Raw genomic sequence first — 23,183 nt, 5'->3', positions numbered from 1 at the left:
ATATATTTTTGTGTGATAAGTATACATATTGTTGGATTTAATTACAGTGAACATCTGTGCGTATATGTACACTACTTTTCTTCATGATCATAACAAAAATGAAGGTAGTTGGTAATGATTTTTTTTTTTAAATAGTTATCCTGGCTTAATCCTGTGATTGCTCTACACAAGGACAAAGCAAGGGCATTTTCCTTGGGCATGTATAGCAGTCATTCCCACTACCAAACTACAGTTGTCCGAACGTAAAAGGAAAAGCTTTAATAACACAGTAAATTTACACCCTTATCTGTGCTTGACAAAATTCTAGCCATAATTTGATTTGACCATATATACAATATATGTTTTTATTTAAGTAATAATGACTGAGGCACAGAGCATTTCCTGAAAATTAATGGCTGGCTGAAAAATTTTATAGCCCAAATGCAGCCAAGGGCCATTAATCCCAACTGGTCAATTCTCCATGAAATGCCTTATGTCAGGGGTCATTTGTTACGCTCCCGTCCCTCCCACCCACCAATAAAGAAGTAAAATTAAATGTTAGTTTCCTCCTATGGCATCACTGAGCCTTGAAGCAGCCGCCGGAAGCCCCTGCTAGAAAGTGTTGCTGTTGCTGCCATAGCAATGAAGGTTTCTTAGTGGATGAGTGATGGAGAACCTTTCAAGAATGGTCTTTCACTGTCTATTGCTTTACATTTGTTAGTGAATAAAGCTCTTCAGTTTGCTTCTCGGAGCTGACAAGGAGATGAAAAGACTGCTATGTTTCCCTTGCCACTAGAAAAGTTGTGGTGTTAGGAAGATGGGGGGAGTTTGCATCCCACATATATCACGAATCATCTTATCTACCATGGCTGCCATTCTTCTAGAATCTTATATTTATTCTCTTGTATTTAGTGACCAGTATTAAATACTTGCAACTCTAGTTTATTTTCTCTCAATATTTCATTCATTGTTGGTAAAAATTGGTACATTAGAGGCTTCATTGGGGCTAAGTGATACTGTTTCAAACTGGAGGGCTAAGGTATGTGTCGTGGCTATTGAAGAGAATAATTAAGAGATTAATGGGATAACAGAAAAATAATTGCAACAAGCTGTCAAGAAGGTCACTGCTAAATCTTCAGGTTAAAAAAAAGACAAAACCCAAACTAAAGCCTCCTTGCATTTTTTGTATTCTTCAGAATTAGGTGTAAACACTCCATTTCCTTTTGCAAAGCATAATGAAAATCACATCCGTATATCATTATATGTGGCAAATCTGTCACCAGGATCTGTCACCCAGCACTTTCCTCCTCTTGCTATCAAACACATACACCTTACTGAGGAAATAAACTCTAATAAAAAGCCCTCCACGTCTTGGGCTGAATGCTTGCACAGCTATACCTTCAAGCATACCTCTGGCAGTCTTTCACTGTCCCTCCCAGTGTATGCTGGGGCTGGCGAATTCACCTGCCCACGAAGGGCTTTTGTCGCTGCTTTTCAGGAAGGGGAAAGAAAAGCAGTCAGTCACTGCCCATTCAGCCTGATCAACCTTTGGAGACATACATTTTGGGTTATAACTATTTATCTGCTTTATTATGAGACAGTTCCTTAGACGGCAGTCTTGGAAGCTAGAGGCTTGATTTTAATTTCAGCCTGCTGCCTCCTTGGGAAAAGGGGTAAGAGAACTGGGCTTTCATTCTTCCACTCATGAAGTGGAACAACAAGCCTTTTCATTGTTAAAATTTTGACTTAAAATTGGAAAAAGGCATTACAAATACAAACCTGAACTTACCTTATTATTCTCTTTAAGCACTGGAGTTCAAGTGGTTGACTTTGAATGGTCAGTCAGTGTATCTGTTTAGAGTGAAGAGGTAAAAAGCCTATTATTTCGATTTCAAGTGAAACAAGATTTTCAAGATATCCCAAACCATATTAGTACATGAAAGAAATAATGCAGTTAGGTGTCTTGTGGCTGTCCCTGGAAGCCTGCTTTAGGGATCACAGTTTCAGAATATTGGATGATGAAAAGGGTACAGTGAGCTAAGGCATGCTTGACTCCATTTCTTTCAGCAAAGTGACTTTGATCATTTGAAACTTGTTCCATATCCCTTATCCAATACATTGTTCATAGCACTAATCTAAAAAGCACAACCAAGTAAAAGGGGATTTAATTCCGCGTTATTTTTATTAAAATGGATTATTTTTTCATATTTTGTTGGTTTTTGTTGTGCAAACTGTGACTGGAGCCACAGTCTTGCAAATAGTTGCACACAAGTTGTCCCATTGTGCATTACTCATAAGCATGGTTTTGCCTATGGATGATGATATTTGCAGGATCACAGCCGTTTTCATTAAAATTATGCTTCATCTTTAGAGCAAATCACTTCTAATGAAATTACACGAGCCTGATAGCAACACCACCACCCAGACTGGATTTGTGATCTGTTTTTTTTTTTAATTATGGAATTTAATTATTTTTCTTCTAATATTTACTATTGAATTTAATTTTGATTTTGTTTATATCACTTAAACATCCTAAATTTCAGGGATTCACTAAAATGTGTCACATCATTATAACCCTTATTATGAATTATTCACAGTAATTACTGAGTTGTTGCAAACTTCATTATGAAATTTAAAGTACCAGAAAATCTGGTGGTGATACTGTTTTACTTCTTGGATGTTCTTAAAATAACTCAGAGTCAACAGATTGCAAAAATATGCAATTACAAAGTTATTAAAATACAGATTTTTGGCAGGAAGCCACTGTAGTCTCCTATGTTCACAGCTGTCTATTTACAGGAAAACTGCCCTGAGCAGCCTGTGATGGCTTCTTTGAGCTATTACAGCTGATCGGGTCAGTGCAGAGGCCTCTCTAAGGACTAGGTTCAGTAACTTTTTACCTCCCAGGTCATAAGCTTCACTTGAAATTATTTTTTTTTAGTCAGGAGGGATTGACACTAGACCATCTTTTGTTCCCTGTCGTGCTGGTAAGTCCAGGGTGCCTCTCCTGAGACTGTGTATGTGCCGTACCTACACCTACACAGATGGTTCCTCGGATTAGGGCGTGGACCACTCGGCTGGCAGGTGCAGCAACATAAATTTTTAATTACACTTCTGAGGTCAGTGTAACATGCGTTTTCCCTAGTCGGAACTGGCTTTAATCACTGCTGCCTTCACAGCTCTCCGAGAGTAGGGCGTGCTGGAGTATTAACAAAGTGGCAGATGCTTTGGTTTAATGAAGAAGTAAGCGCTGTCATCCTACCTTCACACTATCCCCCATAATGTCACGGGGTGCCCCAGTTGTTTTTTCTTTCTCTCTGCGCAGTTACTTGGGAACAAAAATTATGACCTACTTAAGTGTAAAAAAAAAAAAAAACACTTTCAAAGTTGAAGCTCAGGGTGTTGTGTGCAGATATTCAACACCATTGCTGGCAGCCAAAAACTCCTTTGCCTATGGTTTAGCATCCAGATAGGACTGATATGTGGTGGCTCTTTCTCAGTGTCTGTTTTTGCAAGGTGCTTCCAGTGTGGACTTTTGTCTTTCACTTGTGCAGCTTCTCCCAAGAAGCAGTGTAAGTTCTTTTCTCTCCATGAAATTGTGAGACTGGCACAAGCTCTGAAAAGGAGGGGGAAGGTTCTGCAAAATAAGGTGTGTAGCATCTAAACGGCAAGAAACAGCACAATGAGCGAGTCATCCCTGCTGTGAAACTGGGGCGATGTTCCCAGAGTGTGGAGAGGCAGAATTTCATATTGTCTATGATAAAGTATAATGGAAGAGCCTCCCCTTCTAAAGCTCTGAACGTCTGATGCTGTTGGAGGGTTGCTGGCTCTGTGAAGCAGATGCCATTAATATCAATGAGGGTCTGTAATAGTCTCCCACAGGACAAGTGACATTTAGGGATTCAAGACTGAAATAAATGAGAAATAGAACAGGACCATTAGAGAATATATTAGAATTGGTTAGTACTATGCTGTCCTATTATATATGGGACTACCTGGTAATACTTTCATTTATTCCTCATATAAATACCTTTCTTCTCTCTCAATCAAGTCCAGCCTGTGTTGTCCCAAAAAATTCAAAATGTGGCCACCCTCTTCGTAGCTTTTCCTAACTGATAATGAAGAGCCTAAAACTTTTAAGACATTAAGTCATCATTTAAAAGTTGGATGCATCCTGAGAAACTTGTATGGGCAATAATACAGAAAAGCTTACATTGGTATCTTGGAAGGAGGAAGATGCAGTGAAAATCCTAACAGAACACTTGAACCTCAGCATTGCCAGCGTGTACTGTGTTATACAGGAGGAGGTGTTTTGAGGTTACCGTGAACAGAGACAAATACACCTGAAGAGCTTAATTTTGAGGCTCTCCAGAGGTATAAGTACACCAGAGGACTGCAGAGATGCAAAGCAGCAATGTCATTCAACCACTGAATTGTCCTTCCCTGTGCTGGTGTTCCTGAACCATCCAGGAGGCAGGCTGGATGCCGGCGAACGATGCAGCAGCTTGGGACTGCTTTAGTTTATGCCTATAGATATGGCCCCTATGGGCAGTTCAGCTGATGTAGGAGAGGTGAAGCACCATGTGCTTTTCTTCTACCCTGACAGACCATCTCCTTGGCTGCACAATGAAAGACATACGATGAAAGAGGAGGAACCCAGCATGGGCACTGCCTTGTTCTTGATCATTTGCACTCCACTGATTTCAGTTCCCAGTCCTGGTTTCTGCTCTGTGGGTGGAGAAGCATGCCCCTAAACACAGTGGTGGGCATTCCCTATGCTGCTAGTAATCACAGTTTTCAGAGTCCACATGGGAAGAAATACTATAAAAATCAGGACTGGCAAAAATACTGAAGAATGTGAGGCCACTTCCCCTCATAAGTCCCTCCAAGGCACTTTCAGGTATGTTTTCCCTGATGTAGTTTTAAAGGTTCTGAACCAAAAGAACATTAAAATGTGGGGCTGAAGGTCTGGGCTCATTGGAGGCTCATCCAGATTGAGGGGAGAGAAAGTCTTTTTTTATCTGTGGTAACCTAGAGACTGAATCTCAACGGGAGAAAAGACAAAGGGTCAGAGCCTGCCCACTTTCTCCTGTGCCTTTCCAGAAGTGAGTAGATTTTGATTCCCAGAGAAAACAGCAAGATAGAGAAATGCAAAGGAGGTTGGGTAGGGGATTTGAGGAGCTCTCGGGCAGGTGGGTGATGATGCTGGAACCAGTGAAATGGGCTGTGATCAGGGAGAGAAGAGGAGCAGTGCCAGCGTGGGTCTTACGGCGTAGGCTGCTTGAGAAGGTGTAGGGGCAGACTGAAGATGTTATTAACACACTGTGCACTCCTTTTGCATCAGTGTTGGTCAATACAGAGTTAACAGCAGCTTTGGCCATTAGAAACATTTTAGGATTAAACCAAGAAGGAAGGAGGCAAGCTTGCTTGGTATTAAGCCGGCCCCTCTCTGGGTGCTCTTCCCCATTCTCTCTCAAAGTAATCTATTACCACATCTCCAGAGAAGAATGACCCCAATCTAAAGATTAATAGACCACTGTGTGGACATTTCCAGTGATGTGTATGAAACTCAATTTTTTTCTGTCGCTGTATGCACCGAGGTGTCCTTTATCAGCAGATCTCTAGATCTTAAAAACTAGGCTGATTATTGAAGAGGGCAGCAGGCAATTTAGGGCACACAGTGTTTTCTTATGACAGAAGCTTTGCTGTGAAGTGCAGTAATTTATGTTGATAAATTGCAGTCGTCAGAATGTCTAGATCGCTTCATAGGATGAATTTCTAAGCATACATCTCTAGTTTGGGTAGTGGGGGGTGGGAAAGGGGTATTTGTTTGAGAAACTGGGGGGAAGATAACTCCTGCATGTACCATTCCTTGAAAAGCAGGGCAGGACTTTCACATGTTCCTGAAATTGGCTCATTGTCATTAGGGTCAGATTAACCCAATTTTGGCTTAATGTGACAAGTAAAAAAACTTGTCTCCTCCATAACCAGGCTGCAATGAAAATGGAAGAGACTACACAGTGTCAAGACTGAGTAGGTTTTGAACGCTAGATCTTTCTTAGCAAAGGTTTTTCAGTTCTGGAGTTCTGTGTGCATGCCAAAATGTAAAGTCAGCTTGGTTCAGGCAAGACACATCTAGTGAAGCAAGCTGCCTTCATTTAATCAAGAGACAAGAAAAATTACCATAATCGTTGTAAGAAAAACTGCTTTGGGGAGAAAAGAGAGGAGTTTTCATACCATGTTATTATTGATGTGTCTTACTATCATTAAGGTTATAAATAAAGAGATTAATTTAAAAGTAGAAGGGCTTTGCTAGGCTAAGTTTTGTCTTGTTTTGCTTGCTTTTTAAATCAAGAATTAAAGGCACTGGTAGGTCTAGATGTTGTTGTGAGAGGTTACAAATTTCCCTGTCCTTTTTCCATCATATTATATGGTCAGAGGTTTTAAAAGGAATCCTTTGAACTTAAATTCAGCACAACACAGGCTGGGTGCTGACATTTTTATGGTATCAGTGACATGTCTGTGTGGACTTAGCTTAAGCACATGATGTAGTACCTCTCTGAACTGTAACCTGCAGAAAAGAACAGGAAACTAGACCAACTAGATAAGGCCCAAATTAGGTATGAATTTACCCTAAAGATGGGCGTGCATAAGTCTTGGAATTGCAGTTATCCCCGAAGATGACAGTGAATGTACTCAAATGGCCTGAAGATTTGTACTGTTTGAACCCAGTCTCCCTAAGGGATGATAGTGAGACCTACTAGGTGTTTTCAAAGTGGGAAATACCTTCAAAGTTTGACCCGTCATGACCCATCTTGACTTGCAAATCTTTTGCAAAGTTGACTGTGGATTACAGCCTTCTATAAAGTGTGAGGGCTTTGAGTTCCAGGATTTTCAGAGGGGCATACACTGAAATTAGTCCCATTAGCAATTAAGGGGTTTTGAGGGGAGGGTTTGGTGTTTTAGACCATCATGATTCCATGCAGAACTTGTTAAAATACTGGTGTTAATGCTACATCACACTGAGCATGCTGTGGCATATGGTCTGATACTAGTACCTGTAGAAGATCAGAATTTAATCATAAAAATCCAACATTTGGTTGCTGTTCTGGAAGAAAAGGTTTCTGTATTGACAGACACAACTACGGTGCATGTAATTTCCTAACCTTGTCTCCTATGACTTTGTTATACAGAGCTGCATGTACATATGCAACAGAAGGAAAACTACAGCATAACCTGTTTACTAATGATGGTAGTTCCTTTAGGCTGAATGCAAGCATGGCATATTCTTATGAGACGCCTGTAAAACTTTATTTCCAAATAGCAGCAATGAGTAGTGGTTTCCAGCATGTCTCCTGGAGCTCTGGAAATGGGTATTTTATTCAACATTAAGAATAAGAGCCAGTTGGGATTTGTTCAAATAAACTCTTTCCTCCTTGATATATTTTAACATCTCCAGTTTTGCCACAAGTGTCTTCAAGTTGTTATCGTTTTCCCCTTTTGTTACTTTTTTTCCAAGAGTTCAGCTTCCATGCTAGTGGTCCAGAACCTAACAGTCTGCCAAAGATAACCTAAAATGGGATGTCTCTGTTGGGCATGTACCATCTCCTAAAGGAAAAAAATGAGAGACTCCAAATTTTGAGTTCCTCATCTTTCTAGCGGAAAGAAGTTTCTCTGGGTGTTACCTTTTGTTTCAATACAAAAAAGGCTGATGGAATCAATTCCAGCTTTTTCGTCTGTTTTCAGACCTGAACTAAGAAAGCACAAAAGCAGCAGTGCACTGTATATTGCCCGGTATATTGCAATGTAATTGCATCATTCAATAAAAGTTACAATTCTCTCTGCAGTATAAGGGAGAAGGGAATGAGAAGCTGGCAGGCAAGTTCTGGCTCACCTTAAATGTATGCATGAGGAGCGTAGCGTATCAATGGAAGTGTAGATAGGACTAGGCCCTGGGGGTTATATTCTCATTATATTACCTATTCACAAAATGTGAAGGGGGAGTAGACTGGCAGACTCACAAACTTATTAACTATTTTCTATTTGGGGAAGATTAAGTTTTGAAGAAAAATATCTAGTAATCATTGGGTACTATTTATGTCATCATAAACTTGTGTCAACTTAACTGATTTTAATAATGATTATTATTATAAAAAACAGCAACTCGTATCTCCACCGCTGCACACGTGGTGTGGTAACAAGGAATTTTCCTTTTTTTTTTTTTTTCCTTCTCCCTTCTGCTCCTTCACGCAATACCCTGACTTAACTCATTTTTCCTCTCCTCGTCCCCCCAGCTGTCAATCACTGTCACATTACTTTGCATCATATGCGTCAAGAAGAGCAGCTTTTTCCATCAAGTAAGCAAATTCTAAAGCTGCCTTCCCAGAGGCTACACAGATTGTGCAAGCTGGAGGAGCTCAGGAAAGAGTAAACTGGACAATAACAAAGGCTCCCAGAGCTGCTTCTGCCTGCCAATCTCTCATGCATGTATTCACACAGTGCTATATATAGGGCATGCCTCCAGGGCCAGAATCATGTCTATCAGCTCAGCAAGCAGACCTCCTATCCACACCATTAATCACAGTAGGGAGGAGGGAAACAGCTCATTACACTACATCAGTGATATTGTCCATTCTGTCTTCTTCAAATTACAGGAGTTGTCTCAGTGTTGTATTCAGCATCCCCTGACTTTTGAAGTCCATGATCCAAGAGAGGGAACAAAACTTCTTAACAGGAGTGTTTACCTGTGGGCAACAGAGGTTAGCCAGCCAACTGCATTTAGTGAGTTTAGAGTGCTATAGCAAGGCAAGCTTTCCAAGGGATGTTTTTTTACTGTTAAATGTCTGGTGGTGTTCCTTCCCTCTCCCAAAATGATAGATTTGAGGGACTTTTTCTGTTCTGCAGCATTATTTTAAAGCCCCTCAGTCTACTTCCAGTATAGTTTGTGTGTGTGACATCTGTAAGGCATCCTTTATGGCTGACTGACTTCAGGTATATTTGAGTAAGAGCTTCCTGCAGTATTCTGGCCTTCTTTAAAGGTCCTGTGCTTTGCTGGAGAATCTTATGACTATTCATGGGTACTCTTTCAAAGCAGCATGCAGAGATTTATCTGCCTGGCTGCCGATGATGTTAGAAGTCATCTAACTACGTTTTTGCTCACAGCTTTTAGGCTTGACACTTTATTGGTCTCTTTTCTGCTTATATACCTGTAAATGAGCCCTGTACTTCAAAATCTGTATCATCCAGGTTTCACTCTTGCACATGACATGACATGACAAACCTCTTGTGATGTACTGACCTCATTGCTGCAGGGCTCATCTATATCAGTTCTGTACAGACCTTGCAAGGTTCTCGAGCTCTTCCTGGAAATGTTTGTGTTTTACTTGGTGTTTTCTAAACCCACCCTTCCAGTAAGGTTTAAGCTCTTACCAGACTTTCTTCCTGGCTGATTTTGAGGATCACTACAAAGTGCTTCCCTTGGTCTCATGAAGTATGCATTGTAGTGGGCATGCATATGATATTATTTTGATGGTTCTTAAAACAAACCTGCCTGTTTCTAGAAGAGCAGTGCTGCCTATTCCATAACAGACACACCTTTTGATAGATAACCGTGCCTTAAATTACAAAATACATATAATTGTTCAATGATCACCAAGCCTGATGTTGGGTCCAAAGCTTGCATGAGACATCTCTAGGTTTTGAGGTTACCTCGGAGATACACTGGCCTCTTCCATCTTACTGGATGTTTTGTAGTGATACATAGTGATGTAGTCCTCAAGTTACGATATTAGGAGCAATATGTGCTTATCTCCACATCTTCCAAGAGGTGAAATGGAGTTGTAGGTCTCGCTTGCTTTGAGACTTCTGCATCTGGTTAATTATGAAAAGGGTCTACTCTGATTGGAATATCCCAGGATTAATCTTTAGATGTGTCAATATATTCTTGGGTACTTCTGCTTGCTTTGTAAGCACATAGACATTGGAGATTTTTTTATTTGGATGTTGTAGAATCTTTAGGATAGTAGAGCATAGAAGAATTCAAATGAAAGGATTATAGCTATATTAAATTTTTCCTGTGAGCATTAGTCATAGATACATCCATCTTTTAATGCACTATGCAGCAGACTTGTTGAAACTATTGGTAGGAAACCCCATAGCAGTAGTTAAAGGAATGCTTAAATTTTGAAATACTATGTGCTTTATTATTGATCTGCCTTATTTGAAAGTAGAAATTCATATTGGGGTTTTTTCAATTTTAAGCAAACATACCTTAAAGTAAGTTTAGAAACAACATATGAAATAAGCTCTTATACCTATGATTCTTCCCCCAGGATAAAGAGATACTCATTCATACTCATATCATTTTTAACCGTACTTATTTCCTTTTCTAACACTTATGCCACACCTCTAAAAAGTTGCATTACTCTGCTGTAGATGGCAGGTTAATCAGAAACCTTTTACAGTGCTATTTTTTCGATCCTTCAGATACTTTTAAGAAAGATGTGAACTTAAGAGGAACTTAAGCTGCTATCATTGTTTCTAGAACTAACAGAAATGTTTTTAAAGTAATTTTTAGCAAAGTTTGCTTTTCCTCTGAGATAATTTTGCTTTCAGGGAAAATTTTCCCTATTTGCAAAATAAAAAAGTATTTTACATCTGGTGATTTTAAACAATCGGTCAGATAGTTCATATCTATGAAATTCTGCTGGGTATCATACATTTTGTGAAGTGACTACAAAACAAGAAAAAGTGGAAAATGTTGAGTACACAAAATGGCCAGGATGGGAAAAGCAATGTCAAACAAGATCTACTCATATTTAGTAAGTTTGATTTTGAGTTCAAAATAAAATTCAGAAAAGTGGCTTCCTTAGCTATTGATAGGAATGTTTCTCCTACAATACCCCTCAGACACTGATAATTAGTGAGGAATGACAAATGTTTGAAGATGACAGTGATTTCAGGTGAGATAAGGAACATCCCAGGCTATAAATCGGATTTACTTTATGGAAGCTCCCTATAGCCTAAAAAAAAAGGCTGTTTGAGGATGTATTTCCATATTTGGCAATTGCAGCCATCATGGTCTTTCAAACCCAAATGCTAGAAATTAGTTGGTGTTGACAGAAGTAGACAAGCTGTAATGTAGTTGGCTTTGTCTTTCATTTTACATGTGACTACTGGATTTGTAATTCCTTTTCCTTCCCACTTTCCTCCCCTTTTCCTTCCCACTAGGAGTGGTTTACTGGTAGGTTAAAAGCCAATGTCAAGTCCTCCATACAGTAAAACTGAGAGCCTGCTGACATGCATCACTGTGCCACAGCGTGACTGTTGCAATCCATCTTGACCAATGTGTTTGCAAGTTGAATTACATCTAATCAATTGCACTCTTAAAACTTTAATGTCTTTGACTGCACCATGTAGCACTACATTAATTTAGCGGTGCTTTCAGCCTCTGTGTTTGAGGGTCAAGAGCTTACATCACCTGGCCTGGGCAGTGCCTGACATGGTGCTGCATGATTAATGCAGAAGCCTTTAGTTCCACTCAGCCTCGGCAGAAAGCGTGGTATAGCCCTGCTAAGGCAGTATTCCCTAGAGGAAAAGAAGTAGGAGAAAACATCCCCCAAACCATTGAATCCTTAACAATCACAGGGCCTGGAAGTGCATGACGTGTTTCTGAATGTAGAGGATGCATCGCTAGCCAGTTTGCAAAAGGGGAGAGAGAAATGGGGGGGGGGGGGGGGGGAGGCTTTTCAAAGGTCAGGAGGAGGAAGCACACCAACACGAAGAGCATTGTTCATATTGGAAATCATTACTTGAAATCAATCGGACTTTTCCAGAGTGCACAACTAACTAAAGGATCCTCAGTAGCTAGCTCTCCACTCAAATAAAGTCTTTGACAGTCGATGAGACTTAGGACTTGTCTTTAATGATGAATCTCCCTTTTCTAATTTCGGGGACAAGCATTATATAGAAGCTATTTGTATTCAGCAGCATCGACAACAAACCTGAATCTGCATAAAAAAAAAAAAACTGTAAAAGCAAACAAACAAAAACTTTAAATGAGCCATATGCACTAACTTACTGATTCATATACATGGCAGATAGCACTCCCGTGTCCTTTCTGAAGCAAAGTGTTGTAATGGTGGTTGAAGTGGAAGAAGTGGGTATTACTAGCTAAAGTAGGCTTTGCTGTGTCATGTTACATTTTTGTTGGAAATTTAAAAAAAAAAAAAGCTGACTTCATAGCTTAGAAAGAAGGAGGATTGCAAAGACACAGTGAGCAACACTATTTCAAAAAATCCTTTTATTTTTTGGAGGACATGTAGAGCCATCTAATCCAATCGAGTGACTCTGAACTAAAAACAGTGTGATTTGCAGTCTCCTGTTGAAATTCATGTTCTGTCTCAGGGATGGCGCAGATACACTTCGCTGGATTACTGTGAGTGAGTTTGGAGGAGCTGCAGCTCCATGAATGCCAACAAATGTTAAGTTTACTGTGCAGGTTTGAAGATAAATGGAATAGAATTAATAAAGCATCAGTAATGGCTTTATAATTGAAATAGTATAGACATTAGAGGTACATAGGGTGTTAGTAATCATATTAATTATTTGTTAACAGAAAGACAAAGTAATAAAATTAAAAATCAAAAAGCTTAGTTGTTCACATGCAGATCTAGGGGGACATTTTGTAACAGAAATAATTGCTTTTGCTTCTTCCTCAGGGTGATATTATCTGTGCCTAATTGTTTTTCCTGAAGAAAGCAGAGCAATCTAAAATTCAGAGTAATGCACAGCAATTGTAAGGGTGAAAATAACCACATTTTAGAAACCTCTTACAGCATCCCACCCCAATGCGGTGAAAGGAAGCAGTGCTGCTAGGAAGGGTAAAGATAAATGGAATTACTTTTCTATTAGAAGTATAATAGTCTTTATTAGTTAGTCACCTGTGCTCAGAATAAATCAGCTGTCAGGGAGAGCAAGTAGATGAACATGTACCTTGTGAGCTGTCAGGAGCAGATCAGTGTGGGTTTTTTAAATAATAATTACCCACTTCCAGAGAAATGTTTTAGACAAAAGCACAGCTGCTTTATTGATGATGCCTTTTGTGCATAAGGATGAATATTCTAGTTTGTTCTTTTAATTTTTCCATGTAAATGTAATATCATATTTCCATAAAACTCTTTTAGGAAATGGTGCCGTTCGCTATTAAAGCTTGCATAATAAAATTATTTGTCAGGGATTTAATTTTATCAAAGTCAGTTATTTGTAATAAAGTGCTAGTAGCTAAGAGGGGCTGCTGCTTGCATTCAAGACTGGCGATGCCCTTGCTCTCTGCAAGCCACTGTGCAGCCAGCTGTCCTGGGATTCGGTGTGGCAGGGCACACAGAAGTTACCATCTTTTTTTTGCACCGACCGGTGCTCAGAGGTGAAGGCAACTGTTTGCTTCCTTGTGGTCAGAGGAGCTCTTTGAGCACGAGATCCACTATTCTGGCACAGTTTAATAGTCTGTCTGGTCTGGCAACTTGATTGACATGAGGTCTGGGAGCAAGAAACTCTGCAGCTGGTGGTCAAGAGAGTCTGTAGTGCATACGTGGCTCCTGGGGGCCACCCCGGAGTCTGAACGGAGCAGCCACGGACTCGGTCAGTTCTGGTGGGGGCTGAACTTGGGGAGAGGGGTTTAAATCTGCAATATGTTGAACCTCTCCCAGAGTTCAGAAGATCTTCTTTGATCTTTGCTATTGTAACATTGCACATTGTGTGCAGCCACCTTTGTTCTGCCACAAATATTGGTTCCAGCCTGCTACCATTCGGCTGCTCTGCTTCCTGCCCCTACAAAATGCGGCAGAAGCTGGAGTTAAGGACTGAGCCTTTACACAACTTTGTCAAAGTATATTTAATTTAATTTTGGCACTGTAGCCCAGTGACAGAGCAACCTGTGCAGCAGAACAGGACTCTGGATATGGAGCTGAGCTAGTGCCGGCAGCAGTGATAAGGAGGAGAAGCTAGTATCCTTAAATGTGTTTTTCAGGACTGGCTTTAGATCAACTCCCTTAGGAAAATCGTATCCCCACCACAGAGAAAGGAAGCATAGCAGTGCTAAATTTGGTGGCAGACTTGATGTTGGGGACCCTTCCTACACACTGGTAGGCAGGAGAGGAAGTTGACTGGCTGAGACCGTCGTGCAGTGTTTATAGCAGTGCTGCTGTTCTCCTCCATGGAGTGGATGAGCGAGATCCCCATTTAACCCAAGCTGTGTAGGTATTTACTGAGCAAATACCCATATAGCCATATTTCAGCTACAGGCCAGTTTGGATGTTACAGGAATAATCATTGTATCTGCACATTTTTGCAAATGATGGGAACAACGGTACCATGGAGAAGCTGGAAGACTTGTATTATGCATGTGTTTTTAAAATCCTCTTTTACTGCCTCTTCTTGCGAATTTATGAATCTAAATGTGACAGGATTTATGAGGATTCCAAAGAACAGAAGAGAAAAATAATTAACTATGTGTTCTGGTTAACTAATATCACACTTAAAAACTCACTGAAGGATAGATAGGTTTCTGTCAGAGGGTGGTTTTTTTCATCTTTATATGAAGTGCTGGAAAATGACTGTAGCTAGAGGCAAGATGTTGATCAAGGTCAGTCCTGGATCTGGTTATGTTGAAAAGCTTTCTGGTGCCAAGTTGTTCGAAGCCTGCGTACATAGACGTAGTCTACTAGCCCTGAGATTTGGGTCAGGAAAAGATTGCCTTTCCTTCCTCTTCCTCCATCTCTCTTCCCTGTCTCCAACAGCCCGATCACGAGGAATGCAGGGGGAATTTCACTCCTTTCTGCAGCACGGCATGTGATCATTTTCTAGGATCATTTGGATATCTTCCTCTAACAAATTCAGTATATTTCACCATTAGATGCATCGTATCAACTTGGCGGCGTAGCAGCTTCCAAAACAGCAAGTATTTTTAGGTTCTTTGCCGTCATGTCAAACCAGAGCTTCAGACCTAAACGCCAAGACAGAACGCCATTGTTTTTAGCTAACCTTGGGTTTCAGTGTTGTACCAGATTGCCTTTCTCAGTTTTGTGTGACTAAGTAATGTCTCTAAAGCATGGCAGCGTAATAGGATGATGTGCGCTATGAGGTGTCGTATGGATAAGTTTAGTACTAAAGACAATTCATTAGCTGATGCATCTCAGCATTACTCTTGCCCCTTCTTCTCATGAGAATAGCATTCTTTATCTCGCAACACGAAGTAGAGACAGACCAAAATAGCAACAAGTTATTTTGTCTAGATTATATGCAAGATCTCTACAGTAGTGACTGTCAAACTGAAGCTATGTTTTATTTCTGCAGCAGTTTCTTCAGTGCTCTAACACTATTATTAATAGTACCTGTCACTTGTACAGCCCCTCAGAGCTGTAAGTAGTTTGATAAACATTATACAATCTTACTGGAAAGCATCAAAAATGAAGTAAACACTCTGCTTCTTCCTGGCTAAACTAAATTCTTTAAATTACTTCATAGCCTGGCTTTGCCTTTAGCTTAGCGAAACAATCTTCCAGACCAACTAGTTCCCTGACTTTCGTCATACTTACATTTTTGGTAAATCAATTCTGCTATTGTAGTATTGGTACAGCTTTATCATATCTAGACTGGAAAGGCAGTACTGAAAATAGTATATACAGTTTTTGTGTCAGACTTTCCGGGCCACTTTAATTAAGTTAAGAGGCTAAAGTGATTTTGAACAAACACTGGAGCACATCTTGTTAGTAGTGCTAAAATGCTGCTAATAGCTGTAGAAACTTCCTGCAGTTAATGATTCTTGTTGATTTTGGTGAAGCAGTAGTAGCAGCAGAAACATGAGTGTGGAAAGCGCTCTATTTCTTAGCATCATTTTTATCAGCTTATCATTTTAAATTGCCACCAAGCAGGTGATGTGACAGGAGAAGTTTGAGCTATTCTTACAATACCACCATGATTACAAAGCTGGAAAAATATGTGGAAAAAAATGTGTGCTGGAAATAAATGTGAAAACTTCTGACATCCATTTGCATTTCTGAAGGCTCACCCAACATGGGTGGTTTCTATCCAGGGTAGAACACACAGTTCTGTTAACATATTTTTTTCTCTCTTTTTAAATCAAATCGTTAAGCCTTGACAGCCAGTGCTTTTGTTATCACCTCCTAAATTCCCACCGATGTGAGGCCAGGCAGCCTGTGCTGCAGAGCCCCTGCCCAGAGTCTTTGCCAGCATCTGAACTGGCGGAATAACCACCTGGCCCTGCCTGCTGGGCCCCCTTCACCCCATATCCTCTCAATGCTTTCGTGAGCCTGCTCATACAACTCTGTTGAGATTACAAAACCATTGTTCTGTGCTACAAAACCAGGTACCAAAAGTTACAATAGTTATAAAAATTGCCCAATGCAATCCCTGCTTATTCAAAACTCCCCTTGGCCCTGAGGGGACCTGTGCCATGACAGGCTACCCTGTCCCCTCCCAGCAGACTCGGCAGGCCTTTATGGTACTTCTGTGTTGTGTCAGTATTGAAAATAGTTCGTGTTTTATTGTAAATTACTGTTATTTGCAACTTCCAGTTTTGCAGTTCCCATTGCACAGAGATCAAGAACCCAATTTTTCCTTTGTATACATCACTGTAAATCAAGATTAACTCCAGTGAAGTCAGTCTAATCACAAGTGTAAAACTAGGAGGAATGAAAGGGAAATCAGGCTATAAACTATTTGGGTTTTATTTTTAAATAGCAAAATTAATGCTGCTGTTCTGCAGACACAGGGTGACCTGCAAAGTACTAGCTCATGCGTTACTAATGCATCTCCATTTAAATGCAGATTTTTGCTCCTAACACAGAACTTCAGGGAAATCCTCTCCAGATAAACTGTAATAGGATACCAAATGGTAATTCAATATTTCACTTTAACTTGTGTTTCAGCTTATTGATCTTAATTTTCTATCATTTTGATGCAGCATTTGCCTAGGGGGAAGAGGATTACATTCACTATAATACAGCTTTTAATTAATAATTAATTATTTTGATATTCCAAACATCCATGCCAGCAGTGGCAATCTGCTTGTATTCCTGTACCTATTTCTATTTTCGGTGGTGGAAATCAACAAGATGTGACTTTACATATTGCAGGAAGTAATTGAGACACATGGTTGAGGAAAGGAAGCATAATATAGATCACGGTATCTATGCTCATCGTGACGGTGTTCTGTTCTCAGTCATTTGTGGTCACAGTAGTAAGACCCTGACTTACCATGGAATTATAGAATGCTTTGGATTGGAAGGGACCTTTACAGGTCACCTAGTCCAACCCCCCTGCAAGAGCAGGGACATCTTTAACTAGATCAGGTTGCTCAGAGCCCCATCCAACCTGACCTTGAATGTTTCCAGGGATGGGGCCTCCACTACCTCTCTGGGCAACCTGTTCCAGTGCCTCACCGCCCTCATAGTAAAAAATTTCTTTCTTAAATCCAGTCTAAATCTGCCCTCCCTTAGTTTAAAACCATTGCTCCTTGTCCTGTCACAACAGGCCTTGCTAAGAAGGCCTGTCTTTCCTTAAAGGCCCCCTTTAAGTACTGGAAGGCTGCTATAAGGTCTCCCCGCAGCCTTCTCCTCTCCAGGCTGAACAACCCCAACTCTCTCAGCCTGTCCTCATAGGAGAGGTGCTCCAGCCCTCGGATCATTTTTGTGGCCCTCCTCTGGACCCGCTCCAACAGCTCCTTGCCCTTCTTGTGCTGAGGACTCCAGAGCTGGACGCAGTGCTCCAGGTGGGGTCTCACCAGAGCAGAGTAGAGGGGCAGAATCACCTCCCTCCACCTGCTGGCCACGCTTCTTTTGATGCAGCCCAGGGTTGGCCTTCTGGGCTGCGAGCACACATGGTGAGACTTGGTGAGATCCCATGAAGTGGGGAGCCTTGTGCTACGCTGCTGCATTCACAGGCTTTCCAAAAGGCTTCCATTTGCCTACATGTCTTCAGATAAAGACATGAGGCGTGACTGTTTGGCCATTCTCACATAAAAATCACTTCCTCCACTAAATCTATTTCTGGTAAGGAAGGGCTTGCACCTCATAAACTCCTCTTCCAGCATGACCATTAGAGACCACAGTTAAAAGCCTCCCTCTCAGCTGTCCAGATTTCACTGTGTTTTTGGTAGAGATGTAGGAATAACCAGAGGGCCTGCTTGTTCAATTTAGCCTTTCAAATTAATTACATCATTTGCTTTTGCCATATATATGTTTAAGAAGAAATTTTTTCTCTGTATATGCTTCCCTCAAGCCCTGCTTAAGTGCAGCTTATTGAGATGTACATGAGACCTTGATACAAGCTCTCTTCTGCTGGACTGAACTTTAAGTATCCTAAATAGTACAATGAAGTCATAGAAATAATGTTTATAAGTCTACTAGATCATGAACACAGTTATTAAGAGGAGTAACCTGATATTGAGAGTTAGTGTTTTTGCAGCACCTAACATGATGAGACCCAATCTAGTTATAATTAGTCCACGCTATTTCTCAGTTTCCAGGTTGAAAGCCTGCAGCGCAACAGTGAACACATTGCAAGCATTGGGAAAATGCTTCTCGCTATTGAGAATAGCATTTGCTTTTAGTTCTGAAGTCCAGGGCTGTCAGACTTCAAAACCACACCACAGAACTACTACTTAGTTACCTTCTCATGTAACCACTCATGACCCCCACTGCTTTCCTTGGAGGCCTGGCCACCTAGGCTCAGTGCCACTGAGACATGCTGACTTTATAGATGGAGAGTAATGAAAAATAGTATAGCTACAATTGGAAGAGCTGGGTAGAGTATTTTTCTCATCAACAGTCTATTATCAGTAAACACAGTTTGATTGGAACCAAAGCACTAAGCAAAACTTTAGGGGAAAAATGTCTAACACTGCTGGAAAGGGGGGGGGGGGGGGGGGGGGAATATGTTTTTGATGAATCACTTCTGGTTTTATCCAAATCAGCTCTTTAAGGTTCTCATGAAAAACAAAAGACTACTATTTGTCTAAAAGAAAATTTTCTGTGATCCAAAATAAAATTTCTTTTAATCAGAGAATTCTAAAAATCCCAGGGTTTTTGAGCTTTAGATTTTTTTAAAAAAATCACAATGTGAAATCTTTTATTAAAATCATTTTTGGTATCCATCAAAACTATAAATACTAAATATTAGGAAATATAGTATTTATAAATTCCTAAAAATTAGGAAATAAATATTAGAAAATAAAAAGGCTGTTTTCTTGGGAATGCACTTCAGAAAAATAATCTCAATAGTGAAAATGGGGGGTTTTTTTGTAATAGGTTTTTTCCCGAGGCATAAGCTCTTGCTAGGACTTAACAAATAAGGCTGAAAGCCATTTAAAAAAAGGGAATGGATCAGGTATGAACTGATAAAACTTCCCACTTCTTTGACCTTGTAAACTTCACATTATAATGCATGACACAGCAGGAAGTTTTCCTAGAAGCAGTAGTACATCCTCTTATTTCCTTTACTGGCTTAAACCTAGTTTTTCACATTAATTACTGTTCATTTATTGAATGGAAAGCATGCATTTTTAATTATGTTAGTTGAAATGTTGGCTGGTTGTGAAACCAAGTACTTGGAATTGGTCCATTTGAGCCACGTGAATCAGCAGTATTGTTTTATAGTTTTTGCATTTTTTCACTTCAGCATTTCAAACTGTGATCCTTGCAGAGAAGAAAATCTGGTAGAGAAAGATAAAAGGCTCCACCTAGTGGGCAAGAACTTTTTATTTAAAAAAAAAAAAGCAAGATTTTCACTTTTTTTTAAATGCATAAATACTGCTTTAGATTTTGTTTCATTAAGCTGCCATGTTGTTCTTAATTCTTGCCTTCTACAGAGCCTTTATTTCATATGCAAAGCTGAAACATTATTCTGACAGTCTTGGGCAAGAAGCAATGATACTAAATGAGTGGGTTTATACAGAAGAGGAGTAAGAGTTGATCCACAAAGTTGTTCTTGCCCTCATTCAAGCTTCACTATGTAGTAACCAAAAATGGGTAATTCTTATGTCAACAAATATTTTAAATTATTTAAGGTTCTTTCCTACTTAAAACTGACTGGAAACATTCATAACTTGATCATAACACTTAACACAGTATTTTGGGAGTATTTTTACACAGGGAACTCTGCCCGTGTGTTACCCCATCTTCATTAAATGACATGTTTTACCTGCAAAGGGTGAAATCTGGGCTCTCTGGCAACTCAGTCCAGTGCATCAACTTCTGGCAAGGCATAATCCCATCGGCCTCTGATGTCTCTTCCAAAGTCAAACACCAAAACTCATTCATCCTGGCATTTGTCTAGGAGCCTGCCTAGCACTGTTGTGTGTCCAAAATCGTCCTGATAGAATCTAGCACCTTTATTTTAGGTACATAATTGATCTAGTACAGTACTTTGTTGTGGTGATCCCCCCCCCCCCCCCCCTTGCTGAACTGCAACACTGCATTGCAGTTATGCTTCAAACTCCTGAGAGATTCAAATGGCAGGACTCTTCAGTTTAAAGCCGTAGTGAAACTCGGGTGTTATTCTCATTCCAACCAAATTCAGCTAGCAGCTGAAACCTTCTCTTCATTTCAGGCCAGTAACAAGAGTAGGAGCAGGAACAAGCAGCAGCAAGCGCAGATTTGGCAGAAGAGACACTGAACCACATTGTGTGTCTTGCTTTTTGTCAGACTGTCTCTCATTTTCAAGCCATACAGCCTGGCAAGATCAATTCCTCCTGTGCAGCTTCCAGCAATGGGCAAACAGTGTAACATACATTGTAATTGTACAGTACAACACCCAAGTTTACTACAGCCCATGTTCACATCCACAATTAGAGTATTTGTCTCCTGCGCAAATCACAAAATAGAGCTTACTGTGTTGTTTTGCACACCTCTTGACCACAGGGATCTCCATTTGCAGTCAACCACTTGATAGCAAATCCAGAGGAGTCCTCCTGAAGTATTAAGGCACAATTTGGCAATTCTGACAGGCCAATTCTGACCAGACTTGCTGATCTGCCTGAGCAATTCTCTCCCTCTATGCTTCATAGAAATGTAACCCTCAGGGGCACCAGTAAGTAAGAGCTGTCATTTAGCTTGTTCTACAGACTAAAACAAAGGATGGTCTTAAGTTCTTACTCTGAACCTTTATATGAGCAAGGACTAGTACAGAGCTGACTAGTCCTAGAGTGCCTTTGGGGAAGTTCATAAGTTTGCAAAATACAAGCAATGCTATCTCCATAAGGGAGGAAATGGGAGATAAAAGTTAAACTGCAGGGGTTTTTTTGTTTGTTTTGGGGGCAGCTTTTATCTGTAGTCTCAGCTTGTAGGAAGTCTATGTAACCCTTAAAACATGTCAGCTAAAACAATATAGAACAGTTGTTTAAAACTTCATAGATATTTCAAAACCATCATTACAACTGCACTGTTAGCTGTGTTAAACTCTCTGAAAATTGACATTAGCTATTTGTTAGAGTAATGCCACTTGGTTTCTACTGCACGTGGACACATACCTCACTAGGCATGCCATAGAAGATGCAAGTCACTTACTTCAAAGCAAAAGTTGTTAAATAATACCACTTTTAACTGCTGGCCTTTGCTCTAGAACTGTTCACATTTTAAGAGCTTATAGGCTTGCTGCTGAGCTAAAGCAAATCCCATGTTTGGAACTACAGTAAGATCCTCTGCCTCATTTTACTTTAAGTACCTTATCTAGCACTGGTACTTGAGCTGATGCTAATGAAATAGAAATTTCCAGATGTGAAACTCTGGGGATCATTCAACAATCTGCTTTTGTAATAATCTCCTGTAAACTCAAAATGCTAATTTTGGGATTAAGTATTAATTTATTCCCTCTACAGGTCATTGGATACAGCCTCATACAAGCCTTCTAATTCATATTTAGCATAGCTATTTTAAATGTTGTTTATCTGGGTTAGATTTACTCAGCTGTTTTATTCCTTCTTTGTGGGAATAGCAATCTTCGCAACAATAAATGCACATCCATGCACTTGTTTCAAGAGTACCACTAAGTCTTTTACTTATTTTTTTGTAGCTAACCAGGTGCTGAAGTTTGGAACGCTTGTCAGTACTTCCAATACCTATGATGACTCCGGGACTGTGACCATTGAGACAGACAAGCCTTTGCTGTGGACAATGGCTATCAAAACATAAGATGAGCTACAGCTGCCTTTTCTGATCTGAGTCAACTCAAATTACTGCAAAATTTCACTGAATTAAGACAGTAAAGCTGTTCTGAAAGATACAAGCAGGCACTGCTTTTATGTACTGAATGGAAAACAAGTCTGAAATAAAAGTCACTTGAGATCAAACCAAGATTAGTAGCAATAATTGAGTACTTCATTCTGGTACCTCACACTAAATCAGAAGACATATGAGCTGTCACCCAATACAATCACAAACAGAAGTGAACGTAAAGAAACTGCTACTGCTTATCTGGGTAGTTCAGACTACTCTTGAAGTATTTTATTCCAAAACTAAACTATTTTTTCCCCTTTTGCCAAAAAGAAATACAGTACACAGTTACACATAGTATAACTATATTAAAAGGTGATAGCACTAAGCGTAGTTAATCTCATTTTTCTGCCCTGGTTTGTAATACATGTAGGTGCTGGTGAAGATTTCTCAAGAAGAGTAATAATTGAACTTTTCTACTTATGAAGCAAGCCTGTGTACTGAAGAAGCTTCAGTTTTGCTGTAATACCACTATCAGATTTCCCAGTATTAAGTGCTTTTAAAGTCTGTAATAGAAGTAGCATTGTAACTTCTGCAGATACCAAAGGTTTACAATAAGCTTTTTGGAGTGAAATAGAAATTTCTTAATCTCAATCTGAGGAGGAAGAGCACTGCATCTACCAGAGTTTTTGCAGGCTTAGTTTTTAAAATCAAAATATTAAATCATTTAATAATGGAAACTTCCAGGTCAACAACTGCAGAGGCCTTTATAATTCTATGCACAGTTGCCTTACAGAACCAGTATCCAAAATGGGTGTATCCAACAGCGCGAGCAAGTTGTTGATTTGCTGAAGGACTACTTAGTATCTCTGACAACTAAATTATCCTCAAGCTGTACATCTTAGTAACCAACTAAGTTTGGCTTAATTGTGCCATCAGAATAAGGATTGGCAATGCAAGTTCTTTATTTGATGGAGT

General features: G+C 40.0%; 1 protein-coding gene across 2 annotated transcripts in view; it reads left to right on the top strand.

Moving 5' to 3' along the window:
• Nucleotides 1–22,340, top strand: part of TPK1 (thiamin pyrophosphokinase 1) — a 312,492-nt gene extending 290,152 nt beyond the window's left edge. For both annotated transcript variants that reach the window (XM_075493722.1, XM_075493721.1), the window contains one exon: nt 22,066–22,340. In XM_075493722.1, the coding sequence (XP_075349837.1) occupies nt 22,066–22,184 (119 nt within the window). In that variant the 3' untranslated portion in view covers nt 22,185–22,340. The remainder of the gene's footprint in view (nt 1–22,065) is intronic.
• The last annotated feature ends 843 nt before the right edge of the window (nt 22,341–23,183 follow it).

This window comes from Mycteria americana, chromosome 2 (assembly GCF_035582795.1).
Source record: "Mycteria americana isolate JAX WOST 10 ecotype Jacksonville Zoo and Gardens chromosome 2, USCA_MyAme_1.0, whole genome shotgun sequence".
Taxonomy (NCBI): Eukaryota; Metazoa; Chordata; class Aves; order Ciconiiformes; family Ciconiidae; genus Mycteria; species Mycteria americana.
Note: the sequence above shows the minus strand (reverse complement) of the source record. Positions and strands in the feature narration are given on the sequence as shown.